We start from the raw sequence: 13,555 nt of genomic DNA, 5'->3' as shown, positions 1-13,555 counted from the left end.
TGGGAATGCACCTACAATGTGAATTTCAGACCCCTCCATGATTTCGAAGTGGGAGAACTTGCAAAATCGCAGGGTGTTTAAATACTTCTGTTTCTCATTGTAGGTCTGCATCATCCACCAATGATTGCAGTTCTTACTCTGTGTAAGCAACACTGCAAAAACCATTTGGAAAAAGTTTGGTGCAGCTACATAACGTGTCACATTAGCTGTCAGGCTTTGCAAACGGAGGCTCACTCACTGTGGACTTGTCAATGCTAAGAATCAGAAAACATTCACCTGAGAAATCTGATTGGCTCTGTACTCTGCCATTGCTTTCAAGTAATCCTTCTTCGCTGCTTCGTTTTTCCTCTTGTAAACCTAAAAAAAGAGACAGTGTTTAAAGGGTTCTTTCCCATGACATATACAATGTGTGAAAACATCACTTATTGCAACACCCCTGTATAATCATACTTAAAAACATATCAAATCTCCTGTTATGTCATATTTCCTACAAGTTGTGCTTGTTTTACTGTTACCTGTTTCTGCTCATCCCCCAGACTGTCCCACATGGAGGCCACTATCTTAGAAACCTCTCCGAACGTAGCGTTAGGATTTTGTCCCTTAATAGCTGCCTGTGTATCCCTGAAGAACAAAGCGTAGGCCGACACAGGTTTCTGAGGCTCGCTGGGGTCTTTCTTCTTCTTCCCTTTCTTCCCTCCTCCTGCTCCTCCTTTCCGTCCAACAGCTGGAGAGATGCTTGAGGTCGGGGCAGAGAGTGGGGACTCAGACAGAGAAGGATCAAGGGAGATGACTCCGGGAGAGACAGCCAGAGAGACTGGAGATTCAACTAGGACACTCTGATTTGAGGGGCAGAGAACGATGAATGTTAGAAAAAAGAATAAACATCATTTCCATAAAATCTGCATGATTATTAGTATTCTGAATCCAGTCCAGTATAGAAGACATGCTGAATCAAAACATACTGGTATCATGCCTGTATGTTCAGAATTGACAGAGTTAGGACAGAGGAAAAGAAAAGACTTGCCCTTCTGAAGTCATCCATGTCATCATCCTGCAGCGAGCTGGTGGGTGATGCCGTGGCCGACAGAGGGTGTTCCGGCGACTGAGGGCGTTGTAAGATGTTCCCGCCCCCAAGGCCAAGTCCCAGCTGAGCACTGAGATCTGACTGGTCGATAGTGGTCAGCTGGTTCGACCCCAGCAAGCCCTGGCTCATGTCAGCCAGCGGGGCATCAATAGTCACTGGGGAGGAGCTGCTGAACTGAGAGCCAATGGGATGGCCAAGATCCTGGGGAAAGAAAGAAAACGGAAGCCAAACAAAAAAGTGAGTGTATTAAACTCATGGGATTATTTCGGAGGGTTAAAATGTCCATCACTCCTCACCATTCCTAGTGACGACCCTAACAAGGCGCTTCCTCCTGGCTGGCTCATGACTTCCAGGCTTAGGTGCTCAAGGCCCTGTGAGGGGGCGCTGACAAAAGTAGAGGCAAACGAAGGATCGTCCCCTTCAACCACAGCGTTCCTGGGTACCACCACACTGTCGGAGGGACCTGTGCCTGACAGCTCCCCAAAATGGGACACAACATCTGACACGGTGAGGGCTGAGTCTGGATCCAAAGAGATGGGAGGTATCTCAAACTCCTCATCGCCGAGGCTGGGAGTGTGAAAAGTCTGCGGAGCAGGAAAGGGTGGTGAAAAGGGATGATGACAGAAAAGAAGAAGAAGGATGGAGAACAAGAGAAAACATGGCGAGAAATTGGGATGGAGCGGAGTAAACAACTACTTTAAAAGAAAAGTAATAGAGCTGCAAGAAAGTTGGAAGAAGACTGCGCTCCATGATTACAACTTCCTTAAGAGTAAAACTTTTGCTCTTTGAGAAAAAGGTTCATCAAAAGCCCATAGACTGTATATGAAGATGGGTGACATTAACTTCTCAAATGCCAGCAAGCCATTGCCCCCTGGTAGCTGTTTGCACTATAGGTCATAAACCTCACCACCTCCATGTTAGCAGATGGGACATAAGTCAAACAAAGAACTCAAATTACAAATCAAATACATTTTACCCAAAGATGAATTCAGTCACTTTAGGTGGTTATCATGCTGCTGATGTGTGCACAAGAGGACAGTGAAGTAAGTAATAAAAGTTTGTTTTCAACTATTTATTTGATGATATTAAAAGGGATGGATTTCACAACTTGACAACTTTGACTAGTGGCCCGATACCGCAGCTCCTCTGGTCACTCACTACTGCGTACAGCAAAATGGGTCACAAAAGCAAAGATGGCCACCCCCATATTACCAATATTTTCACTTTTGCATATAGAAGTGGTGACAGGTCATCCATCGTTAGTTACTTTGAGATTCATTTTCTAAGATTCTTAGGCTGAAATACTGCATCTTTGTTTAGGGGTCTCTTATCACAAACCAAGATTAGTAGGAGGGCCAGCTGGTGTTGGGCTTAACTCAGTTTCTCAGGTATCCATCAGTAACCCTTTATCCATATTCTTTATAATTAGTACCAAATTGTGTGGGCCTTTCCAGGAAATATTCTGGTAATTAACAACTAAACACCAGTAAATTTTTAAGAAATCATAATAAAAGATTCCTGGGGTGGTGTTGGAAGACACAAGACCTGTAAAATAAAGTGTTACGTACAACTTTATTAAAAAGGTACCTAAATTTATCCCGCAGGTGTGTAAAACAAAGTATTACTAGAAGGTCCAGTGAGGATGAAGAGGTCAATTGCTTTTCGAGGGACATTAAAAATGTCAATAAGTCGCACTGAAGTGGAGTACAAGTGTCTTATTTGTGTCTCATAACTGTGACAAGATGACTGATATGAACTTGAGGAGCCAGTGTTATTAATAGATCATACATGGGCCTTAATTTTCAAGATTTACACATCACAAAAAATGTAAGCAATACTAAAAACTGTCCAGTTGTTGCAAGCAACCAAAACGCAGTACATCTCCTGTCTTATATTTTAATACTAGGAGTCATGTGCCTCAGGTTCAACCACTGTTGGTGATTGAAAGGCTAAACATATAAGCTGGGGTCTCCATAACAGGAAACAAACCCCAGGCAGAGAATAATTCAGTGCACATCTTTCAAGGTGTAAAGGCCTACCTCTGAGGAGGAGAGGAAGGGATGGCTGGACCCCGAAATTGTCAGGTAGTTGTCACTGGCTCCAGGGAACTGAAACATTCAGGTGCCCAAGTTAGGAAACAACAGTTATTCTAATATTTTCCCGATATTGTCCAAACCCAGAATTCATCTACAGTTTTGACATAGACAGGGACATTACCAGTCAACAAAAACACGGCGAGGCCGTGGAGCTACAAACACCAGCCATTACACAAACCACGCAAGCTGAAGCAGTCCATTAAACTAAAACACACCGAGACGTTCAGTGGCAGCCTTTAGTTAGATAACATATACACAGCCTCTGTCTGTGGGCGACACACATGTGCCTCATTCATAACATAATCACCTTGTTGTCGGAGTCAAACCCATTGAAAGACTGCGGATCCAAGAACTCTGGGTCACCATCGTGCTGCCCGGTACCGTCCGTTAAATCCGAATAAAAATTGAGGTCCATCTTTTTAACCGGGCCTCATATGTTAGCAGTCAAGCCCCTGTTCAGTTTGACAAGCTGTTACGCAGTTAAACAAATCCCCTAGCTTTACCTATGCTTTAAATGTCGCGGTAACGTGGGTTCACACAGATATTTGGTGTAAAGTCCAAACACCGTGTCAGGATTAGCTACACTTCCACTGAAACCGCCGTGGAGTTGACAGCTTTGGCACAGATGTTGGACTAGTTGGCACGAACCTGAGTATGCGTTTGCTAGCAATCGTGCCAAAAATATCCTGCCGGCTGTCTGGCTAGCTACCGAGGTAACGTGGCTGCTGCCCGTCTTTCTTGCTGACCTGTCCTACCGCTGTTTAGCGTTAGCTGGTTTTTGACGCAAGGCTGCGGTACTGCTCGCTTCACGACCAGTCTGGTGCCCGGTTGTCTGTCGGTCCCCAAACGTCTCATTCAGTCAACGGATACAGTTACATTAAATTAGCAAATCAACTGTGGTTCGATAAGTCTACAAAACGACAGTGATAATTTCAAGGTGTTTGACAGCTAAGGTAGACAGACCGAACACCCGCTTTCGCTTCGTGTTAGCCCGGGCCAGGCTGCTCAATAGATCCCGAGCCACGAATCATGGATGGTGTAAACAATAAAAAGTCAAACTACTCGAGAACAACCTCTGGATATTGAGCGATGCGGATTTCAAAATAAAATCAGAACGCTAACTTTAAACACCCAGATACTTATACCCGACATTACGGACAGCAGAGACAGTCAAACCCTTTACTTAGGGGAACAGTGTAGATAAACTCAGTTACAAGTATATAATTCTCATTTCAAAATGTTACTAATACATTAGTATTAGCATCGAAATGTACCAAACGTAAAAGTACTCATTATGTAGAATGGTACATTTTACATCAATGTATATATCATAGTATTGTATTATAATTATAGATCCATTATTGTGGTCACCCCTTTAATGTTGCACCTGGTAAAGGTGGGAGTAGTTTTTCTTATATTATTAGAATATGAACTACTGCTGCGTATTGTGATTTTTACCCCAGGGACCAACAGTCTTATGATTATACTGCATTTTGTTTGATTAGCCTGATTCTGAAAAGTAACTAAAGATATCAGATAAATGCAGGGTAGTAAAAAGTACAACATTTGTCTCTGAAATGCAGTGGAATTGAGGTTTGAAGTAGCAGAAAAAGGAAGTACTAAAAGTAAAAAACAAATATCTCAAAATTATATTTAAGTACTGTATTAGAGTGCATGTGCTCAGTTACCTTCCAACACTGCATTACAATACTACCCACAACATGGCCAAATTAACCTCTTTGGGGCAAGGATGGATTAATGGCACACATGCTCAAGGACCCTAGAAGTCCAGGACACCCTGTGCTGGAGATCCTGTTTAAAGTGACTGTTAAAATGACTTGTTGCAAAGTCAGTTCAAACAACTACAAAAATTTGCAATAAAGAAAGAAGGAAAGAAAGAAAGACAGAAGGAAAGGAAGAAATAAATAAATAAAGAAAGAAAAAAAGAAAGAAAGAAAGAAAGAGAATAAATGACTACAAAGGCACACAGAATGCTTATAAGAAGATCCAAAACAATCACTTAGAGACTCAAAACAACCACATTAGTGATCACAAAGATACACAAAATACCCTCAAACAAGCCGAATAACCACAAAGAGAGGCACCCAGTTAAAGTGCAAACCAGAATCTCAACAGACAGGACAAGGGGAAAACGCCCTTTCTTGCCCAGCTGGTAATGAGGGGCAAAATGTCACAACTCATTAGGTGAGAGCATTATTTACAGGGCATGTTGAAAGCTTTTTTTATTATCATGGAATGACTTTCGAAACATGAAGCATCAAAATGTATATTTCACTGTTTTCTCACAATACAGGATAATCCTTTATCATTACTCATCTGTATATCAGTACAGCAGAGATTATTGCAGATTTTATTTTATGGCAGATATAGGTGTATATGTTAACAGTAGGTTACAAGAAGTTACAAAAGGCTACAGAAGTGCCAATGTCTTTATTTGGGAGGTGTCACTAATGTTACTCTATTGTGGCCCAAATGTTTATAATATAGGCTCGCCCACACTAATGTTTATTATAGTACAGTAACTTTATTTTGTTTTTCTGTTTTATACAATTTACTTTATGCTTTTTCTTGTCATAACTTTAACGTAACTTAGCTGTATTTGTGTTGTTGTTGTTCATGATTGTTACTGCAACTAACTAGTACTTTCATTGACCCGTGTCCAAAATGTTTAATTATGAGGTTATGTTCACATAATATTTAATATTCTTCATCTTATGTCAACAGGTTTATTAATGACTATTTTGTTTTGAAAGACAGTGGCCTGTTATTACGTGTTTAACGATACTAATTCAATCTGTGACCACACTCGAGTCACAGGGCTAATCTTCTTTGAGCTTTGGCAATTGTAACTTGCCGAAGGTTTTATACCCGTACCTTCGTTTCATAACACTCACCGAAATTCTGAAGGTATTTCCAGAATCTTGATAAACTCTTCTAACGATACGGAATCAAACATATTCCGGTCCACTCCGGAAAAAATGTAATTTTAATCAGTTTCTGGGGTCATACATTTTCTTTTCAGTAAAAAAAAGATGGCGACAGGAAATGACGTTGAAGCTCTGGCTTTGTGTGAAAGCTGCTCTAATCCGTTAAAGTATTATTTAAACAAGTTCAATAATAATTTCACTTTCAATTTCCAATAGCACACTAAATAATACAATAACAATATAATAAGTTTCAATAATAATAATTCATGGCCAAATTTCCAAGGAAAAGGCAAAACGGATGACGTCATTTCTTGTCACCGTCTTACCCTAACTGAAAAGAAACTGTATGACCCAAGAAATTCATTACAGTTATATTTTTCCTTCACTGGACTAGATTGTTAGAATCGTTAGAAGAGTCTATGATTATTCGGGAAATACCTTAAGAATTTGGGTGTGTTGTCAAATGACAGTATTGGGTTAAAACCTCCGACAAGTTTCAGCTGCGAAAGCTCAGAAAATTTGCTCTTTGACTTGAATATATGCAATACATGAGAATTACAAGCTGGGGCTCTAGTTAAGCATCAGACATTAAGACAAAGATGATTCATTTATCATGTCAAACGTTTTTAATACCAACTACTCTTACCTCCATGTTCACCTCCGAAATCTGTTTGTTTTGTTTTTATTCCACTTTTTGCTAGTGAACTTCGCCCAGAATTGATTTCCTCAAATATCACAACATGGAACCGGCTTCCGAATTGTACGTACAAGTGGAAGTGACGTCAGCGCGCAAATTGAAACAGTCTTTCCAAAATAAAAATCAGTTAAATTGACTGCAGTTTCTTGGAGGTTTCTGCAGCATTCAAGTTAAATGTTGACTATGTGTTTATGTTTGTTCATTAAAACGTTAGTCCCTTAGTTTACGAAACATCCATAATTGTGACATCCAGTGACAAGCCTTAAATCACATTTGAGAAGGTGGAATCAGAAAATATTTGGCATTTTCATGAGCCTTGTTTGAATAATGATTGAAACAATTAACTGTCAAAATAGCTGCCAATTATTTATATGTCAATCAGCTAATACGACTATCATTAAGTATGACCTGGCTTAGATAATCGGTGAGTGGATGAATGAATTAATCAATCAGAAATAAATATCAAAGCCCCAAGTGACTTCTTCAGATTACTTGTTTTGTTCAGAAAACCCCAATCCAAAACCCAAATACATTAAATGAACAATAATATAGATGAGAAATTTTAAATTGTTACATTTTTATCTGATAAATGACTACCTTGTGTATCAAAATTGTCTTAACAAAAAGGCGCCTCCCTATCAACGGACAAATCTAAGCATCTTGATCATAAATGCTGATTAAACCAGCTGATAAATGTTGATATCAGCCAGCAAAAACATTCTTACATAGTTTAACATGGCAATAAAACAAAAGGACCACAACACTTGTAATTTTCTTTCAAAATTACTTTATTGCCATATTTTTTCGAGCAAAGTTTTTTTATGATTCCTTTTTATATTAATGTATTTTAAAAAAGATAAAACTTCGAATCTTTTTTGTCTTTATGTACAAGCAATAAAACAATGTTTAGGAAATTACAATGAACATAAAAGAATCCCTGTATGATAACACTGTATAAAAGAAAAAAGACAAAAGCATCCGAGTGGAATCAAACACCTCTAGTTTACAGCTCCTACAATCCATCCACACACCCTTTCAGAAACATACACAGGACTTTCTATAGTTGTGAGAATACTCATTGACATAATGCATTCCCGAGCCCCTTAAATTAACGCCAACCATCACAACTAAATGCCCAACCATTACCCTAACCTAATTCTACCCTTAATCCTCAACCAGCCCTTTGAATCTCTTCACAATGATGATTCTGAACTAAAGGTTGTCCACACAACCACAGAAAGCCATGTACACATGCACCCAGACAAAGCGTTATGTCAGCAGGTTTATTTCAGGTGTATGGTGAGGTGGAGAGTTTCAGGGCACACTACACAGCGCAGCACAGCCAAAATTCTCATTAGAGGGAATGGTAAACACTATTTTACTGAGTCAAACGAACACATGTACCAGTCGTATGTCACATGTACACATACAAGTCACTTCTCTCTGAGTGACAGTGACATTTTGACAGCATGCAGTGCAGTGTTCCTCTCCACATTGGTCCAGTGAGTTAACAATACTGTTTCCAAATTCATACATTTCTGAGGCCTTCGCAACAACAACCACGAAGGTTGACCTCACTTTTTCCAAACACATCTTACCATCTACGGTAACATAAAACTATTCACAAGCAGCCCAACACGGGGCCAGTTTATGGCATGGCACAGAAAAGGATTCCTATCATTTCCCTTGCATTAGTTTAATTATGAATTTTCCTGGGATGTCTGTTGACAGAGACTAACCCTATGGTGCGTAAAGACAGCCCTCTGTCTTGATTTAAATAACCAAGATATACCTATCCCACAGCTGAAAACGCATAGTGGCAGAACAGACTGCTGGTGTTTGACTGTTTTACAGATAAAGATATGTCTAGTGTAACTGTAAATAACTTGTGGTATATGCTTTTGTCAGATTATAACAGGAGTATGGAAGCCCAGTTCTGCAAGGAAAGACAATACTACTGATAAAAAAAACTAGACATCACAAAAAGAATAAGTTATCCAATAAAAATTCAAAATCATGATAGTAACCTTAATATTTTTAACTTAAAATTTGACTTGTATCTAAAAAAAAAAAAAACAATTTTGACTTTTGTGAATCAAAATGTGTAATCATTTTTGTTACTTATTTTCTATGAAGTCAGTGTTTAGAGTTTTATCTCACTTTAAACATTAAATCATATTTTTGACTTCTCTAGTAATAGTTTTCCCTAATTTTTTTTTGTCTATACATTTTGACTCTCATACATTTGACTTACTGAGCCAATATTCAGACTTTTGATCTAATAATGTTGACCATCTCAGTATTGACTTAGCTAGTCAAAAATCAAAATTGTGATATAGTGAAATTTTTTACTTTGATTTTACAATGACTAACTTTTCATCTTTTTCCCCCCCATGACAGAAATTGACTTCCACAGGTGACAACAGATTCTAAGCAATAGCAGCAAGATCAGACAAACACTCAAAAATTAGAATGTAATTCATGGTCTCTCCACTTGGACCCTAGACAAAGCTAATTTTGAGGTTAGCGTGTAGCTAAGTGGAATGGAAACCTTTGTCATGGCTCAAAATTGTAAAGATGAAAGGAAACAGGGCTGAGTGGCAGCGTCAGGCATGATGACTGACACTACAGCCAATCACAACGTTTCATTTTAAGCCCACGGCCCTGGAGCTCACAGACCCCACACCTAATCAGGAGTAAATGGTGATGACTTCACTTCCTCCACCTCTGACCAACAGGACTCGCTCCAATCCTTCAGTCAAAACCTCGAGGAACTCCATGTCTGGTCAGAGAGTCAAGGTGCATACAGCACAAAAATATTATACCACATCATCCAGAAAGTGCTTTCTGATTGGCTGCCTGCTGAAGGCAACAGCTGATCTTTTGCTAAACCCCTCTCCTGAGCTTTGGATTCCTCCAGATGTTGAAGTGGTGTGCATGAAGCTGGAGTGATGACACATTTAAAGAGTGTGTCTTGTAAACACTTTCCCAAAACCAAAAGTGGGCAAAAGTGAGAGGAATGGATTAAACAGTGTGTCTGCTCTACAGTAATGTAAACTGTGAATGTTACCAGGTATCACTCACTAGCTTACTTACTCATACCTGCAAACTGAAAAGGGAAGAACAATGTGACAGTACAACCTGCCCCCGGCGGATAATTTTTGGTAATGACACAGGTTTGTTATCATTTTAATTGTTATTAAAGATTAGTCCATTTCTGGACACCCACAAAAAAGCCACTACATTTGCTACGCTTTGTGATAAGGATACAGTTCTCATCCCCCTCTAAGTTCCTGGGGGGTCCTGGCATGTTGAGCAGAACCAGCCGGGCATCGTGGGATTTGTTGACAATGACCTCATTGAGTTTGACAGCGGTGTGCATCCGCCTGACATTGGAGTGGTCCCTGAAAAAAAAAAAAAAAAGAGAAGGTACATTTAACAACCTGATTATAATGAACTACTTTCTGAGAGAGAGAAATATTCTCCCTTTTGTGCTCACGGCCTGATGCAGAGCATGTCTCTGAAGCCCTCGGGTGTGGAGCAGCCAGATTGCATGGTTCTGTGCTGTAATGTCTTCTCTTTGGTCCAAGTCATCTGAACTTGACGTTGGTGCTCGGAGCTGCTGTCGCCGCTCACTGCCCTGTCTCGCTCCCCGCCATCAGTGTCATCGTCATCATCTGAGCCGATGCTTGTCAGACGCAGCATGGAGTTACGGTCCTTCACCAGCTGGGCCTGGTTTGGTAGATGGACACACAAACGTGTTCTTTTTTTATCCTGTCACGTGTTTGACCTTTTTTCTGCCTCTCTCCTCTACATCACAACTCTCTCCATCCCACCTACTTACTCCTGTTTCTCTTTTTCTTTGTACCTTTCTGTCTCCATTTCCTTTGCAGGTCTTTGAAGTGTGGACTCCAGTACACCTGTACCTGGGGCAAAGATACACCTACCAACAACACAAGCTCTTCTAGCTTGCTACAAATAAAACAAAGGCCAGTCTACTCTAGCAGAAGTACTGGAGCATGACTACAGGGACACCACAGTGCTAGTCTGGACCTTTCTAAAAAGACTTTTCAAAAGCTGCCCGAAATTCAGGAATGAGCAATGACAAGGGTCAAAAGCCAAATGGAGGAGGAAAAGAAAGAGTGGAATAACATTTCTTAATGCTCCTTTTTCAAGTCAGCCAATTTAGAGTGTAACAGCTTGCTACAGCACATACAAGATAAACTCAACTGAATCCTTCAAATAAAGAATCGTTTACAAACTGAAACTTTCAGTTGAGCAATTAGTGGAAACCTCATTATTTAAAATGCTAAGTTGGAATGTAATAAAAATTTGGTTTTTAAAATCTGCCTGCTGTTTTCACTGAAGAGGTCAACAGTCAGGGTCAACTACATCAAAGCAGGAAGGATTCACCCTATTCACTCTGCCAATGTGCTGCTCAAACATGCACATTTGTACAGTGTAATTTCAAGATGATGCATCCTACTTACATTAAAATGTTTTTTTTTTTTAAATCTGCCTTCTTTGGTGGTGCGGGGTCCAGAATGGCCACTTTGTCTGCATCAGGCAGCTGATGCTTCGCTACTGTGTACCCAACTTACGTCATCAAAACTCCAGCGTACCCGCTGCGGAGCCCAGTGACAAAGAGAGTGGACATGAGCTTTAATAATGAAGTTGAATGTGACATGTTCTTCCCACTATTATTTGCTAAAGGTTGCATGAAACAAAAATGTCATTTTGTGTCCATACCTCGTGTCCTTCAGAGACATAATCCAGTTGGCTGCAATGTACCTGGCTTTACGTGTTAAGTCAAATACCTATCATTACTGGCCTTAGTGATGCTAGGTATGTATCCAAATGTAAATTAGATATATACAATAATAAGGACCCAAACCCAATCACTTAATCTAATTGTGATCCATCACCAAGAGTAATACAAACCAACTCCCTGTCACACAAACATACATTCTATAGGTTGCCAGATCACATGTACAGAAGTCATTTGATGTTGTGGAGACACTTTTGGGATGTGTCCTGGCAGTCGTTTTAAATTCACAAACAGTGCACATGCATAGCAATTTTTCCATCTGACCTAACCTTACCTCTCGTTCTCGGTCTGATTTAGACAGTCGCATCCGTCTGAGCATCTGAGACCTTTGCTCCATCATCAAGGTCCTTTCATAGGTGTAGGCACTGATATCACTGTCATGCTGTGAGAAGAAGACAAGAAATCCACAGAAGAAAGGAGGAGACAAAAACCATTTACACAGAGTTCATAACTGCTGCAATGAACCCCCTTTAACTCTCATGCTTAAGCTGCATAACCAAATTATCTTCAGACCCACAGAGCTCCACTTTAAATTCAAGAGTAACCTCAAAAAAGCTGCTGAGAGAAGATGATCAAAAATAATCATCATAATACAATATTAACTGGTTGACTAATATTTTATTTTAATACATCACTTGACAGTTGAATAAGTTTCACTGAAAACGCACAACAAGCAGCATACCATCTCAACTACTTCCACCTCAGCCTCAATGCGTAGGTGATAGAGGAAGGTTGCCAGATCCTTCTTCATCTGGATTGAGTTATCCTCCATCTGGGCCACTGTGAAGATTCGCATCCCACACTTGCGCCACACCTGCGGAACGTAATCCAAAGAAAGCAGTTTGGCATGTAACAATATTCTCAGTGTAAGAATGGCTTTTTAGAACCACAGAAAGCCTACCTTGTGTTGGCGTAGGAGGAAGGGCAGCAGCATTAGCATCCCCCCATCATGGACAATCCACCAGACGTCGATGTAGCCCTCTGTGCAAGGCTCACTATTGCTGGGGAACAGAGAGATATTTTTGGGCACCAGCAGGGCTAGGTGGGCTGCTGTGGTTACCCGCACTGTGTCTGGAAGGACGAGAGGAGGCGCTGTTAGCCTGCTAATTCTGAAAGAAAATCTGAAATCATGAGATCAGGAAAAGAACAGGGTCCTCTAGGCATTTTCCTCTGTCACATCTAACTTAGTCAACTAATTTGACAGTGCAGGATTATTTTTCATGCTCCCTGACTCACTGATAAAGGTCTTCCAGGCCTGAGGGTCCTCGCTCTGCCTCCAGGTATGAGGCCAGCCCATCACCACAGTATTAGGTTTCATTCCACCCAGGCCGCTGGACTGGATCATGTGGCTGATGCCTTCACGTGGCTTCTGAGCTATGATGCACTGACAGAAGCCCTTCACACGCTCCTTATCCATCAGGTGCTTTAGAGTCTGCGATAGGAGGAATAAATGCTGCAAACTAAGTTTTCCTTTTATCATTTCTATGAATTCTCCAGGACTAACCTGAGATTTGAGAACTTTCTGTTATCTGAGGCTAACCGAGGCTGCTTATTGACTAGGCTTTACATGACACAAACACTCTTCCATGATTTGTGACCGCTGTGAACTTGTAAAGACATTCACACCTGTTCAGCAGCAAGGGCCTCTCCATAGCTTTGTAGGAAGTTGCCAGAGACGACGGTGCCAACGATGGTCAGGCCCTTTCCCGCCTTCAGCTGGTTGGCAAACGTCAGCAGACGGGGAGACTTGACGTGGGCGTCTTCGTCCAGTTTTAGCAACACCAACAGCTGTGGCCTGGAGAAGAAGGAAGGCAAGTAGTGTGGGTTAATAAGAGCATAGCTTTTGCTATGAACAGGTTCATCAGCAGAATTATATTCAGAAGTGAACCCAATCAACACATT

The 13,555-nt window shown here is 40.7% G+C and overlaps 2 protein-coding genes across 4 annotated transcripts in view; both read right to left on the bottom strand.

Moving 5' to 3' along the window:
• Positions 1-4,246, bottom strand: part of tox4b (TOX high mobility group box family member 4 b) — a 7,895-nt gene extending 3,649 nt beyond the window's left edge. Inside the window, 6 exon segments of the mRNA XM_020586869.1 lie at positions 277-357; positions 516-836; positions 1,025-1,285; positions 1,381-1,668; positions 3,124-3,192; positions 3,488-4,246. Coding sequence (XP_020442525.1) covers positions 277-357; positions 516-836; positions 1,025-1,285; positions 1,381-1,668; positions 3,124-3,192; positions 3,488-3,595 — 1,128 coding nt within the window. The 5' untranslated portion in view covers positions 3,596-4,246.
• A 3,429-nt stretch (positions 4,247-7,675) lies between these two features.
• slc12a6 (solute carrier family 12 member 6) overlaps positions 7,676-13,555 on the bottom strand; it is a 23,065-nt gene continuing 17,185 nt past the window's right edge. For 2 of the 3 annotated variants that reach the window (XM_020586867.1, XM_020586866.1), the window contains 8 exons: positions 13,280-13,448; positions 12,890-13,085; positions 12,555-12,724; positions 12,336-12,467; positions 11,928-12,035; positions 10,325-10,557; positions 10,096-10,229; positions 7,676-9,607 (listed from right to left, as the gene is read on the bottom strand). In XM_020586867.1, coding sequence (XP_020442523.1) covers positions 9,516-9,607; positions 10,096-10,229; positions 10,325-10,557; positions 11,928-12,035; positions 12,336-12,467; positions 12,555-12,724; positions 12,890-13,085; positions 13,280-13,448 — 1,234 coding nt within the window. In that variant the 3' untranslated portion in view covers positions 7,676-9,515. The remainder of the gene's footprint in view (positions 9,608-10,095; positions 10,230-10,324; positions 10,558-11,927; positions 12,036-12,335; positions 12,468-12,554; positions 12,725-12,889; positions 13,086-13,279; positions 13,449-13,555) is intronic. The other variant, XM_020586868.1, reaches the window with a different exon arrangement.

The sequence above is a fragment of the Monopterus albus genome, unplaced genomic scaffold (assembly GCF_001952655.1).
Source record: "Monopterus albus unplaced genomic scaffold, M_albus_1.0 scaffold425.1, whole genome shotgun sequence".
Lineage (NCBI taxonomy): Eukaryota > Metazoa > Chordata > Actinopteri > Synbranchiformes > Synbranchidae > Monopterus > Monopterus albus.
Note: the sequence above shows the minus strand (reverse complement) of the source record. Positions and strands in the feature narration are given on the sequence as shown.